Source organism: Oncorhynchus gorbuscha, linkage group LG02 (genome assembly GCF_021184085.1).
Source record: "Oncorhynchus gorbuscha isolate QuinsamMale2020 ecotype Even-year linkage group LG02, OgorEven_v1.0, whole genome shotgun sequence".
Taxonomy (NCBI): Eukaryota; Metazoa; Chordata; class Actinopteri; order Salmoniformes; family Salmonidae; genus Oncorhynchus; species Oncorhynchus gorbuscha.
In genome coordinates this window covers 77,998,947-78,012,584 of record NC_060174.1, presented here as the reverse complement: position 1 = coordinate 78,012,584, position 13,638 = coordinate 77,998,947, and the positions used below count along the sequence as shown (strand labels likewise).

Genomic DNA, 13,638 nt, shown 5'->3' with positions numbered 1-13,638 from the left:
GAGTTGCATCCAAAGAATACCATACCTACTGTGAAGCATGGGGGTGGAAACATCATGCTTTGGGGCTGTTTTTCTGCAAAGGGACCAGGACGACTGATCCGTGTAAAGGAAAGAATGAATGGGGCCATGTATCGTGACATTTTGAGTGAAAACCTCCTTCCGTCAGCAAGGGCATTGAAGATGAAACGTGGCTGGGTGTTTCAGCATGACAATGATCCCAAACACACCGTCCGGGCAACGAAGGAGTGGCTTCGTAAGAAGCATTTCAAGGTCCTGGAGTGGCCTAGCCAGTCTCCAGATCTCAACCCCATATAAAATATTTTGGAGGGAGTTGAAAGTCTGTGCTGCCCAGCAACAGCCCCCCCCAAAAGTCACTGCTCTAGAGGAGACCTGCATGGAGGAATGGGCCAAAATACCAGCAACAGTGTGTGAAAACCTTGTGAAGACTTACAGAAAACGTTTGACCCCTGTCATTTTTTTCTTCTCATTTTGTCTGTCATAGTTGAAGTGTACCTATGATGAACATTACAGGCCTCATCTTTTTAAGTGGGAGAACTTGCACAATTGGTGGCTGACTAAATACTTTTTTGCCCCATTGTAGACATATATAATATTGGCAGAAAGCTTAAATTCTTGTTAATCTAACTGCATTGTCCAATTTGCCATAGCTATTACAGTGAAAGAATACCATTCTATTGTTTGAGTGCACAGTTATTAACTTGGAAATGTATTAATGAAACAATTATGCACATTTGGGCAGTCTTGATACAACATTTAGAACATAAATGCAATGGTTCATTGGATCAGTCTAAAACTTTGCACATACATTGCTGCCATCTAGTGGCCAAATCTAAATTGCACCTGGGCTGTAATAATACATTATGGCCATTCTCTTGCATTTCAAAGATGTTACAAAAAAAACTTGTGTTTTTTTTCTTTGTTTTATCTTTTACCAGATCTAATGTCTTATATTCTCCTACATTAATTTTACATTTACACAATCTTCAAAGTGTTTCCTTTCAAATGGTATGGAGAATATGCATATCCTTGCTTCAGGTCCTGAGCTACAGGCAGATAGATTTGGATATGTCTTTTAGATGAAAATTTCAATCCTAAAGAGGTTTTTTTAAGGCAGCTCCCCTGCACCTCTCTGATTCAGGGAGGTCAGGTTAAATACAGAAGACACATTTCAGTGAAAGGTATTCATTTGTACAACTGACTAGGTGTCCCCCTTTCCAATATAATATGTAAACACATGCTAAACCTATGCTAAACTCTTGGTCTCTTGGTATCCTGACAGAGCAAGATATTTTTACCAATCATATTTTTTGGCAAGTTCCTCTTGTGTTTTCTCTTGCTGCCCTCCTGACCAAGGCGAGAATCAACTGAGTTGTTTGTATGCCTTTACGCTTCTCAGTAATATCATTGAACTAACGGCATTCCCATTACATCCGCTATGTTTAACCCTCCTTCAGTTCAATCCATTCAGCTGATTGATTTAATGGTGAATGAGCATTCTTGAAACATTAACCTGACAATCATTTTTACCATACAACCATTTTTACTTATAAATAGAAAGTATAATCAAAGGCTCTTAAGTAAAACCAGAGCTTTGATACTGTTAGTGTTACCTGTTAAGAATCGAGGTGAAAGGTTATCTTAACAATTAATAATTGAGTCCTGATGATGGCTAACAGCTAGGGGAAATCAAGAGTGTGTGTATTGTCTCTTGAACTTTGACCCTGCTCGTGATCCATACGTTGAACTCCGACAGTTTCTTTAAATTCAGTTAAAGGCTTTGATTTTTCCATTTATGTTTTGAGAATGGACTTGAGCACGTATAGCTTGTTAGCATGTAGGGCGCACCGATTGGTGTTACCTCATTAGTCAGAATGTGTTACACCTATGCTGGCTTGTCCATCTTGTTAGTAGGAAGGTGTTTCAGCTGTGCTGCCCCAGGTGCTATTTTTTTAAAGAGTGACAGGCTCCAGTTGTCTTTAGTGATGTGGAGGGTCAAGGCCTGTAGTTGGCACTCCCGATTTGATTTCTAGAAAAATATTATTTTGTCTGGATTCCCTGTTTTCATTTTGTTCCACCTTTATGGTTTACTTCCTGTCTTCCAGTTTGGTGTGGGTTTTTATTTTGTTTGCCTCTTAGTGGGTGCATTTAGAGGATGCTTATGATGGGTGTCTTAGGTCCCAGTTGTTGTTGCATGCAACTTTCAGTGGACACCCCCATGAGTGCCCTTTTAGAACCCCTCCTAAAACCCCACCTGTTTTGTTTTGGTTGTTGTCAGTGACTCTTTGTTAGTTCCCTGTTTTGTTTGAGTGACGTATTTGGTTTTCTTGCTTGGGAACGTAACAACTTCTTGCTTGGGAATGTGTGTTCAGCCCCCTCCTGTAATCCCTGTTCACCCATGACTGCGTGGCCACACGTCTCCAACTCAATCAAGTTTGCTGATGACACAGCAGTGGTAGACCTGATTACCAACAATGATGAGACCTTATATAGCCCTTCGTACATCAGCTGATATCTCAAAGTGCTGTACAGAAACCCAGCATAAAACCCCAAACAGCAAGCAATGCAGGTGTAGAAGCACGGTGGCTAGGAAAAACTCCCTAGAAAGCCAAAACCTAGGAAGAAACCTAGAGAGGAACCAGGCTATGTGGGGTGGCCAGTCCTCTTCTGGCTGTGCCGGGTGGAGATTATAACAGAACATGGCCAAGATGTTCAAATGTTCATAAATTCATAGCATAATAACAAGGCAGAACAGTTGAAACTGGAGCAGCAGCACAGTCAGCTGGACCGGGGACAGCAAGGAGTCATCATGTCAGGTAGTCCTGGGGCACCGTCCTAGGGCTCAGGTCCTCCGAGAGAGAGAAAGAAAGAGAGAATTCGAGAGAGCATATGTGGGGTGGCCAGTCCTCTTCTGGCTGTGCCGGGTGGAGATTATAACAGAACATGGCCAAGATGTTCAAATGTTCATAAATGATCAGCATGGTCGAATAATAGTAAGGCAGAACAGTTGAAACTGGAGCAGCAGCATGGCCAGGTGGACTGGGGACAGCAAGGAGTCATCATGTCAGGTAGTCCTGGGGCATGGTCCTAGGGCTCAGGTCCTCCGAGAGAGAGAAAGAAAGAAGGAGAGAATTAGAGAATGCACACTTAGATTCACACAGGACACAGAATAGGACAGGAGAAGTACTCCAGATATAACAAACTGACCCTAGCCCCCCGACACAAACTACTGCAGCATAAATACTGGAGGCTGAGACAGGAGGGGACAGGAGACACTGTGGCCCCATCCGAGGACACCCCCGGACAGGGCCCAACAGGAAGGATATAGCCCCACCCACTTTGCCAAAGCACAGCCCCCACACCACTAGAGGGATATCTTCAACCACCAACTTACCATCCTGAGACAAGGCTGAGTATAGCCCACAAAGATCTCCGCCACGGCACAGCCCAGGGGGGGGCGCCAACCCAGACAGGATGACCACAACAGTGAATCAACCCACTCAGGTGACGCACCCCCTGCAGGGACGGCATGAGAGAGCCCCAGTAAGCCAGTGACTCAGCCCCTGTAATAGGGTTAGAGGCAGAGAATGCCAGTGGAAAGAGGGGAACCGGCCAGGCAGAGACAGCAAGGGAGGTCCGTTGCTCCAGAGCCATTCCGTTCACCTTCCCACTCCTGGGCCAGACTACACTCAATCATATGACCCACTGAAGAGATGAGTCTTCAGTAAAGACTTAAAGGTTGAGACCGAGTTTGCGTCTCTGACATGGGTAGGCAGACCGTTCCATAAAAATGGAGCTCTATAGGAGAAAGCCCTGCCTCCAGCTGTTTGCTTATAAATTCTAGGGACAATTAGGAGGCCTGCGTCTTGTGACCATAGCGTACGTGTAGGTATGTACGGCAGGACCAAATCAGAGAGATAGGTAGGAGCAAGCCCATGTAATGCTTTGTAGGTTAGCAGTAAAACCTTAAATAATATATGCCATTTAGCAGACACTTTTATCCAAAGCGACTTACAGTCATGTGTGCATACATTCTACGTATGGGTGGTCCCAGGGATCGAACCCACTACCCTGGCGTTACAAGCGCCATGCTCTACCAACTGAGCTACAGAAGGACCACTTAAAGTCAGCCCTTGCTTTGACAGGAAGCCAGTGTAGAGAGGCTAGCACTGGAGTAATATGATCAAATTTTTTGGTTCTAGTCTGGATTCTCGCAGCCGTATTTAGCACTAACTGAAGTTTATTTAGTGCTTTATCCGGGTAGCCGGAAAGTAGAGCATTACAGTCGTCTAACCTAGAAGTGACAAAAGCATGGATCAATTTTTCTGCATCATTTTTGGACAGAAAGTTTCTGATTTTTGCAATATTACGTAGATGGAAAAAAGCTGTCCTCGAAATGGTCTTGATATGTTCTTCAAAAGAGAGATCAGGGTCCAGAGTAACGCCGAGGTCCTTCACAGGTCCCACAGCCTGTTCACCCCCCACCATCTACAGGGAGGAGACCGTATAATTGCATCAAAGCTGGGACCAAGAGACTGAGCAACAGCTTCTATCTACAGGCCATTAGACTGTTAAACAGTCACCACTAGTCGGCCCTACGCCCAGTACCCTGCCCTGAACCTTAATCACTGTTCTAGCCGGCTACCACCCGGTACTCTACTTTGCACTCTAGAGACTGCTGCCCTATGTATATAGTCATTGAATACTTGTCACTAATGTTTAGTCTCTTCATGTGTATATACTATATTCTAGTCATGACTCATATACACAGTACCAGTCAAAAGTTTGGACACCTACTCATTCAAAGGTTTTTCTTTATTTTACTCTTTTCTACATTGTAGAATGATAATCAAGACATAAAAACTATGAAGGAACACATGGAATCATGTAGTAACCAAAAACATTTTAAACAAATATAAATATATTTTAGATTCTTCAAAGTATCCACCCTTTGCCTTGATGACAGCTTTGCACACTCTAGAAACACAAGCATTTTTTTGCACCTGCGATAACTCAATCATAAACTTTGATTTGATTTACAGTACAGTAATTCCTTGAGTTGGTGGTTGTGGGATTAAGGGGCTGTGGTTTTCTGACACAAGGATGTGTTGTATACCAGGTATTTGCAGAGATCTATACCCATTATGTAATTCACCTGGCAGCATCCTGTTTCAGATGAAGGGTTGCTTATCTTGTCTCGGTTTTGCAGCTAATGGAGTTGAACGCCAGTTGGTAGACATGGCTAGGAGCAGCGTGAGTGTGTTGGTACATTCAGGGACCGTGACTATTACATCTTGAGGGTCAGCAAGTTCTCCTCTCTTCCATTTCTTCTACTTAAACGCCACCTGTTTTCATATCACCAAATGGTAATCTCTTTACATCTACCATGCTATCACTGTGGAAACCTCACAGATGGTCTTAGATAATCTGATAATGTGGTTATGCAATGGGCCTTGTTTGATTAGAGTCCTGTGTACACATCTCTTTGGATCTGTGTGTATATCCTCTGTGCCCTTTCAATTTCTTCCATAAGCGTGGCATTGGGGCACCCACTTCACTGAAGACACAATTTGTCTCCCACCGTTATGGAGCCTACGCTCTCCTTCTCAACTTTTAAGAATATTGAAGCTCTGTAATGGGACTGCTGTTCATAATAGGGGAAACGTGCAGATAAACATCCCAGACACAGAGCACTGTTTGTTATCTGTAATTATTTTATTACTTGAGTGCAAATATGTCATATCAGGGCTAAACTGATAAACTGTCCCAATTTCAGGGAAATATGCTAATACATATAGTACAATGCACAGGTAAATGGCCTTTAACTTCTTGAGACAAGTAATAAAAATAACTTAATGTTATCATAACTGCAAAACTGAATTGGCTTAATTTTGTGCAGATTCTCTGACCTGTTAATTTGCTTAACAAACAATGTAGTTATATTTTGCCTAGTGTGAAAGTAACCACCATGTCTCTTTCTCATCCTGTTTACCAGCTCATCAAGACACACAACCTGCTGCCAAGCCGAAACTACATCTTTGGCTACCACCCCCATGGGATCTTCTCTTTTGGAGCCTTCTGTAACTTCGGAACAGAGGCCACCGGCTTCTCTAAGAAGTTCCCGGGCATCAAGCCTTCCCTGGCCACCCTGGCTGGAAACTTCCGGATGCCAGTCTTTAGAGACTATCTCATGTCTGGAGGTGAGATGGTTTCTCTGAGTTTTGTCCCTCTGTACTCAGTAAACTGCTGATACCAGCCCTGTATCTACCGACTCTAATCAGGTAGAACTCTGAGCTTTGTCCTATTGCCCAATGTAGACTAAACAATCCCTGTGCCTGACAAACTGTAATTGCTGATGTCACTATTGTAAAGAGCTGCTTCAGTTAACCTGCGCTGTTAGCTTAATTATCTTCATTTCAAAGGTTTCTTTTGCTCAACATCCACTAAGAATGTTTTTGTGCTCAAACAGTATTGATTTCTCTTCAAATGTGTTCTCCACTGCAAACACACTGACTTGTTTGGTCTTTGGGCCCATGTGTGATAACTGAGCCTTACCCCATCCTCTTCCATGTGTCAGGTATCTGCCCAGTGAACCGTAACTCCATTGACTACCTCCTCTCTCAGAATGGAACTGGCAATGCAGTGGTCATTGTTGTCGGGGGAGCAGCTGAATCTTTGAACTGTGCTCCAGGAAAGAATTCTGTCACCCTGAATAACCGCAAGGGCTTTGTGAGGTTGGCCCTCCAGCAAGGGTGAGTTTAGGGCACAAACTTCCCGGCCACACATACACCATCCTGACTGGCGCACCTTCCGGTCACACACACACCTCTCAGTTACACGCATCAACTGATCAGACTACATGTTTGGTGAGAGACCTTACTGGGTCAGCACAGACACTGGTGTCATTATGACCAATTTGATGGAATAGAGAGAGTTGGCTCAACAATAGGTTTGATTGGCACATAAAACATACTTTCACGTGTGGTAATTTGTCCTCAAGTGCGCAGAGCTCCTCCTGACATGCAGTATTGTACACAGACACTGGGTCAAGGCCAAAGGACAGGCTCCATCAGCTTGTGACTCAGAACATGTAATATACGCTGAACAAAAATATATAAACGCAACATGTAAAATTTTGGTCCCATGTTTCATGAGCTGAAATAAAAGATCCCAGAAATGTTCCACACAAACAATTAACTTATTTCTCTCAAATTTGTTGGACAAATTTGTTTACATCCCTGCTAGTGAGTATTTATCCTTTGCCAAGATAATCCATCCACCTGACAGGTGTGGCATATCAATAAACTGATTAAACAGCATAATCAATACACAGGTGCACCTTGTGCTGGGGACAATAAAAATCCACTCCCATAGGGCGGGCACAATTGACCCAGCGTCGTCCGGGTTAGAGGAGAGTTTGGCCGGGGTAGGCCGTGTCATTTTGTTTTCATGTCTAAGCCTTCAGCCTTATCCCTCTCTGTAAGCAGGGGGGTGAGCGCTACATGGCCATAACCGCACCGGGGATTTTTCTTATGCCGGTTCCAAGCAGTGGGTGTAAAATAATAATTTGTTCTTAACTGACTTGCCTAGTTAAATAGTTTACATTTTTAAAGTTACGTTTTATCAGACAACATGATACCACAGATGTCTCAAGTTTTGAGGGCGTGTGCAATTGGCATACTGACTGCAGGAATGTCCAACAGAGCTGTTGCCAGATAATTGAATCTTCATTTTTCCCCCATAAACCACCTCTAACATAATTTTAGAGAATATGGCAGTACATTTAACTGCCTCACAGCCGCAGACCACGTGTATGGCATCGTGTGGGCGAGCAGATTGTTGATTTCAACGTTGTGAACCGAGTGCACCATGGTGGCGTTAGGGTCATGGTATGGGCAGGCATAAGCTATGGACAATGAATACAATTGCATTTTATCTATGGTAATATGAATGCACAGAGATACCGTGACGAGATCCTGAGTCCCATTGCAAGGGAGATGTGCCACACTGCATGAGGCAAATGGTGGGGTCACACCAGATACTGACTGTTTTTTTTTTAGGTATCTGTGACCAACAGATGCATATCTTTATTCCCAGTCATGTGAAATCCATAGATTAGGGCCTAATTAATTTATTTCCATTGACTGATTTCCTATGAACTGATATGAACTGTAACTCAGTAAAATCTTTGAAATTGTTGCATTTATATTTATGTTCAGTGTATTGTATGCCATTTATCAGACGCTTTATCAAATCAAGTTTATTTATATAGCCCTTCGTACATCAGCTGATATCTCAAAGTGCTGTACAGAAACCCAGCCTAAAACCCCAAACAGCAAGCAATGCAGGTGTAGAAGCACGGTGGCTAGAAAAAACTCCCTAGAAAGGCCAAAACCTAGGAAGAAACCTAGAGAGGAACCAGGCTATGAGGGGTGGCCAATCCTCTTCTGGCTATGCCGGGTGGAGATTATAACAGAACATTGCCAAGATGTTCAAATGTTCATAAATGACCAGCATGGTCAAATAATAATAATCACAGGCAGAACAGTTGAAACTGGAGCAGCAGCACGGCCAGGTGGACTGGGGACAGCAAAGAGTCATCTTGCCAGGTAGTCCTGAGGCATGGGCCTAGGGTTCAGGTCCTCCTCCGAGAGAGAGAAAGAAATAGAGAAAGAGAGAATTAGAGAGAGCATACTTAAATTCACAGAGGACACGGATAGGACAGGAGAAGTACTCCAGATATAACAAACTGACCCTAGCCCCCCCCGACACATAAACTACTGCAGCATAAATACTGGAGGTTGAGACAGGAGGGGTCAGGAGACACTGTGGCCCCATCCGATGATACCGCCGGACAGGGCCAAACAGGAAGAATATAACCCCACTCACTTTGCCAAAGCATAGCCCACACCACTAGAGGGATATCTTCAACCACCAACTTACCATCCTGAGACAAGGCCCAGTATAGCCCAGATCTCCGCCACGGCACAACCCAAGGGGGGGCGCCAACCCAGACAGGAAGATCACATCAGTGACTCAACCCACTTAAGTGATGCATCCCTCCTAGGGACGGCTTGAAAGAGCACCAGTAAGCCAGTGACTCAGCCCCTGTAATAGGGTTAGAGGTAGAGAATCCCAGTGGAAGGAGGGGAACCAGCCAGGCAGAGACAGCAAGGGCGGTTCGTTGCTCCAGTGCCTTTCCGTTCACCTTCACACTCCTGGGGCAGACTACACTCAATCATATGACCCACTGAAGAGATGAGTCATCAATAAAGACTTAAAGGTTGAGACCGAGTCTGCGTCTCTCACATGGGTAGGCAGACCATTCCATAAAAATGGAGCTCTGTAGGAGAAAGCCCTGCCTCCACTGTTTGCTTAGAAATTCTAGCGACAATTATGAGGCCTGCGTCTTGTGACCGTAGCGTACGTGTAGGTATGTACTGCGGGTGTTATGCAGGTGAATGAGGACCCAAAAGCGACTTGGCGAAAACAGAGTTTTTATTCCAGTAAAGGAAATATGCAATACTCCTAGACAAATCGGAGCGGTAAACAAAGCATAAAAACTAATTCCACTCGTAGTGACGAGGACAGACTGGAGACTCGACCATAAACTGTAGGTTGCCTCGGGAAGGCACCGACCGTAGCAGACTCAGATACCTGCTCACACGCAGCATCTGAGGGAAACAAGACACAGCACGGCGAACAATATACAAGGATCCGACAGGACAGAAACGGAAGACAAGGGGAGAAATAGGGACTCTAATCAGAGGACAAGATAGGGAACAGGTGTGGAAAGATTAGATGATTGATTAGGGTAATAGGAACAGCTGGGAGCAGGAACGGAACGATAGAGAGAAGAGAGAGAGGGAGGGAGAGAGAGAGGGATAGAAAAAGGGAACGAACCTAATAAGACCAGCAGGGGGAAACGAACAGAAGGGAAAGCATAATGACAAGACAATATAAGACAAAACATGACAGCGGGACCAAATCGGAGAGATAGGTAGGAGCAAGCCCATGTAATGCTTTGTAGGTTAGCAGTAAGACCTTGAAATCAGCCCTGGCCTTGACAGGAAGCCAGTGTAGGGAGGCTAGCACTGGAGTATTATGATCAAATTTTGGGGTTCTAGTCAGGATTCTAGCAGCCATATTTAGCAGTAACTGAAGTTTATTTAGTGCTTTATCCCGGTAGCCGGAAAGTAGAGCATTGCAGTAGTCTAACCTAGAAATAACAAAAGCATGGATTAAGTTTTCTGCATCATGTTTGGACAGAAAGTTTCTGATTTTTGCAATGTTACGTAGATGGAAAAAAGCTGTCCTTGAAACAGTCTTGATATGTTCGTCAAAAGAGAGATCAGGGTCCAGAGTAATACCGAGGTCCTTCACAGTTTTATTTGAGACGACTGTACAACGATTAAGATTAATTGTCAGATTTAACAGAAGTTCTCTTTGTTTCTTGGGACCTAGAACAAGCATCTCCGTTTTGTCCGAGTTTAAAAGTAGGACGTTTGCAGCCATCCACTTCCTTATGTTTGAAACACAGGCTTCTAGCGAGGGCAATTTTGGGGCTTCACCATGTTTCATTTATCCCAAGTGACTTAGTCATGAATCGAACCCACTATCCTGGTGTTGCAAGCGCCATGCTTTACCAACTGAGCTACTGAAAACAAAGTCTGGGTAAACTGGTGTAGGTGAGCTGTTATAAACCACATGGTTTAGTAGCCCATCATTCAGTGAACAGATATCTGTTATGCCTTATGAGTAACTTCAGGAGACTATTGTAAACCCCCTCTCTCTGTCAGGTCTGACCTGGTACCAGTCTACTCCTTTGGGGAGAACGATGTGTACAAACAGGTGATCTTCGAGGAGAGAACCTGGTGGCGGCTGGCTCAAAAGCGACTGCAGAAGATTATTGGTTTTGCGCCCTGTCTGTTCCATGGCTGTGGCTTCTTCTCCTCCGATTCCTGGGGAATGGTGCCTTACAACAAACCCATCACCACCATCGGTAAGAAAAACCCTCTCCAAGACCCTACTGACTGTCTCACTAGGGTTGCAAGCCACCGGTAATTTAACACATTTACTGGAATCTATCGTAACTTTGGTAATTTATACTTGAATCACTTTTGAAAAATGTATTCATATTATAGTATTGATATATTACATCTGTCTCCATATTGTCCATGACTTTCTAGTAGATAGACCATATGGTTCAATAGCCTCATTCATGAAAAAAGCATTTTATCAACATTATTTTCAATTAATTCAGAAACTATTGACTGTATTCACAACTGACACCAGTTTGACACCGAAACATTAACAAATACATGTTGACATAGTAAAAAAGTGTGTAAAAGATATATATATATAGGATATTTCATGCTATAATCCTCATATTAAAAACAATGGTGTTCTCTTAGTTTATATTTAGGATAATGTTTTACAGCTTTGTCATTCTATTTTTCTATCATCTTAATTCATTATTTCATATATTTTACATGTGATTAGTCCACACAGAGGGCCAGAGATTATTACAGATGCCTGTGATAATCGGAAGTACCCAAAAGAGCCTCTTGATGTCTTGTGATAGATTAACATAAAATCCTTGAAAGATACCAAAATTCTGGTAGTTTACTGGTAAACTCTGGTTTCCAGCTGTTTACCCTCCCTTTTCAAATCCCATCTCTTACAGGCATTTAGTGCTTGTTGACTTAGTTTCTGTTAGGGATTCAGTCTTCGGATGGTCTGTAATTATAATTTCAATGATCGGACTGTTATGGTTACTACCAAGCAGTTGAGCTACTCTAGTTCCTCTGTGTTAACAGAACCATCCACCCAGTCAATATTTACTCTCCCCTGCATCAAGGCTATATTAATGTTTAACACTACAGCTCATCAAACTACGTATTTCCAATATGTTAAATGTTTTTTAAAGTTGATTTTTGGGATACAGATTTGTACATGTTTATTTCTCTTAGTGGGTGAACCGATCACAGTGCCAAAGATTGAGCAGCCTCCTCGGGATATGGTGGATCTGTACCATGCCATGTACATCAATTCCCTCACCAGCCTCTTTGACAAGTATAAGACCCGCTTCGGCCTGAAGGAGAGTGACATCCTGCACATCCATTGAGAAAGGGTCAGCCGTGGCAGCTGTCTGTTCAGCCCTGCCCCTCCATTCACTTGCCTGGCTCTGATTGATTGTCTCTGGAATTCAATCTATATACATTAAGCTGTGTGTATATAAACCCACCGCGCTCTCAGCAACACTCACGTCGGTCCTCCACTCAGGATGAAAATGGCAGGTCTTCGGTCACCTTACTATTCTCTCTGACCTAGTCACTGTCAATGGCAAAGTTGACTAACTTCCATTTATTGAATATTTTATTGAGTGTATGACACATCTATAGATGTGTTCCATGACAGAAAAGATGAGGGAGTATAGTTAAGGTATGATCCCTTGCTTTAATGTGCAGTGGAACTCCCACTAGGTGGCACTAGAAGGTTACACAAGACACACAAGCACCATCTTTGTTTCCTCCATGCATCCATGTCATTTTCACTTAGAATAGGCCTGTACAACGAATGTGTTAAGTGCCCCGAAAGGTAAATATAGGATGATGTTTTGAGACCTTACTTTTTGTTGTTGTTGCTAAATGCACAAACAATGCAATTGTAAGGGTGTTGCCTTAGTGAGATGTTGATAGTGTGGTTTATTGAGCCAACGAGCTGATGGGTGTCCCCTCCCCACACATGCACACTTCATTGAAACTTGAAAATGAAGGAATTCTATTGAATGGATTTAGATTGTGCATATTGGTAATACAATCTGATTGTGTAATGGAACTAAGTATTAATTGTATTTTGTAAATAAGAACATTTTCAATGAAAATTAATATATTGATGCACTTTTTGTATTTGTGACAACCCTCTGAGGTATTTATCTAAAACATGCCTTTGAAAGAGTCCTATGTCAAATTTGCCAATTTCTAAGAGAATCACTATGGTGCCTTTGTCATTTAACCTTGACCTGTGTTTTAGTTTTGTTGTACATTTCTCCACATGAGTGTGTTGAGTGGGTTGCAGCGTGTTACCTAGTGCATTAAGGTCCCATGTACTGTAGTGATGGTGATGTAAGAACAATTTCAGGGTGAAAAACATTTCTTCCTCTACCCAGAGGGCAGATTACTGATTAATGAAATTAAGAGATTGCAAAGCATATGCCTTATTTAAAAAAAAAAACTACAACTCAAACTTCTTAGGGGGCTTCCACTCAATTGAGTAAAATGGCAAAGGGGTTGCTATCACAGATTTGAATTAAAGTATAAAAGTCACAAACTCCCCCAGTAATTACCAAGAAGTGTTTGAGATAAATCATTTTTTCATATGGGGCATATCAAGTCCATTATCCAGCCAATGATCCTAGGTGAAGAAATGTATGTATGTTGAATATTATGCAAGATAAAAAGACTACAAGATTTCACCTCATGGCAAAATAATTGAGATTGGTGATAAATAGTGTGTCATTCAAAACTTAATTTCTTCTAGATTCATCGGGGACTTTTTGCAAAGAGCAGTGAACATCCTCTCCTAATTCATGTGCAATAAATACAGCAATAAATAGCA

General features: G+C 42.8%; 1 protein-coding gene across 3 annotated transcripts in view; it reads left to right on the top strand.

Annotated features, from left to right (window-relative positions):
* Positions 1-13,638, top strand: part of LOC124010412 (diacylglycerol O-acyltransferase 2-like) — a 40,205-nt gene extending 26,567 nt beyond the window's left edge. For all 3 annotated transcript variants that reach the window (XM_046322834.1, XM_046322825.1, XM_046322842.1), the window contains exons 5-8: positions 6,014-6,218; positions 6,596-6,770; positions 10,818-11,020; positions 11,991-13,638. In XM_046322834.1, the coding sequence (XP_046178790.1) occupies positions 6,014-6,218; positions 6,596-6,770; positions 10,818-11,020; positions 11,991-12,145 (738 nt within the window). In that variant the 3' untranslated portion in view covers positions 12,146-13,638. The remainder of the gene's footprint in view (positions 1-6,013; positions 6,219-6,595; positions 6,771-10,817; positions 11,021-11,990) is intronic.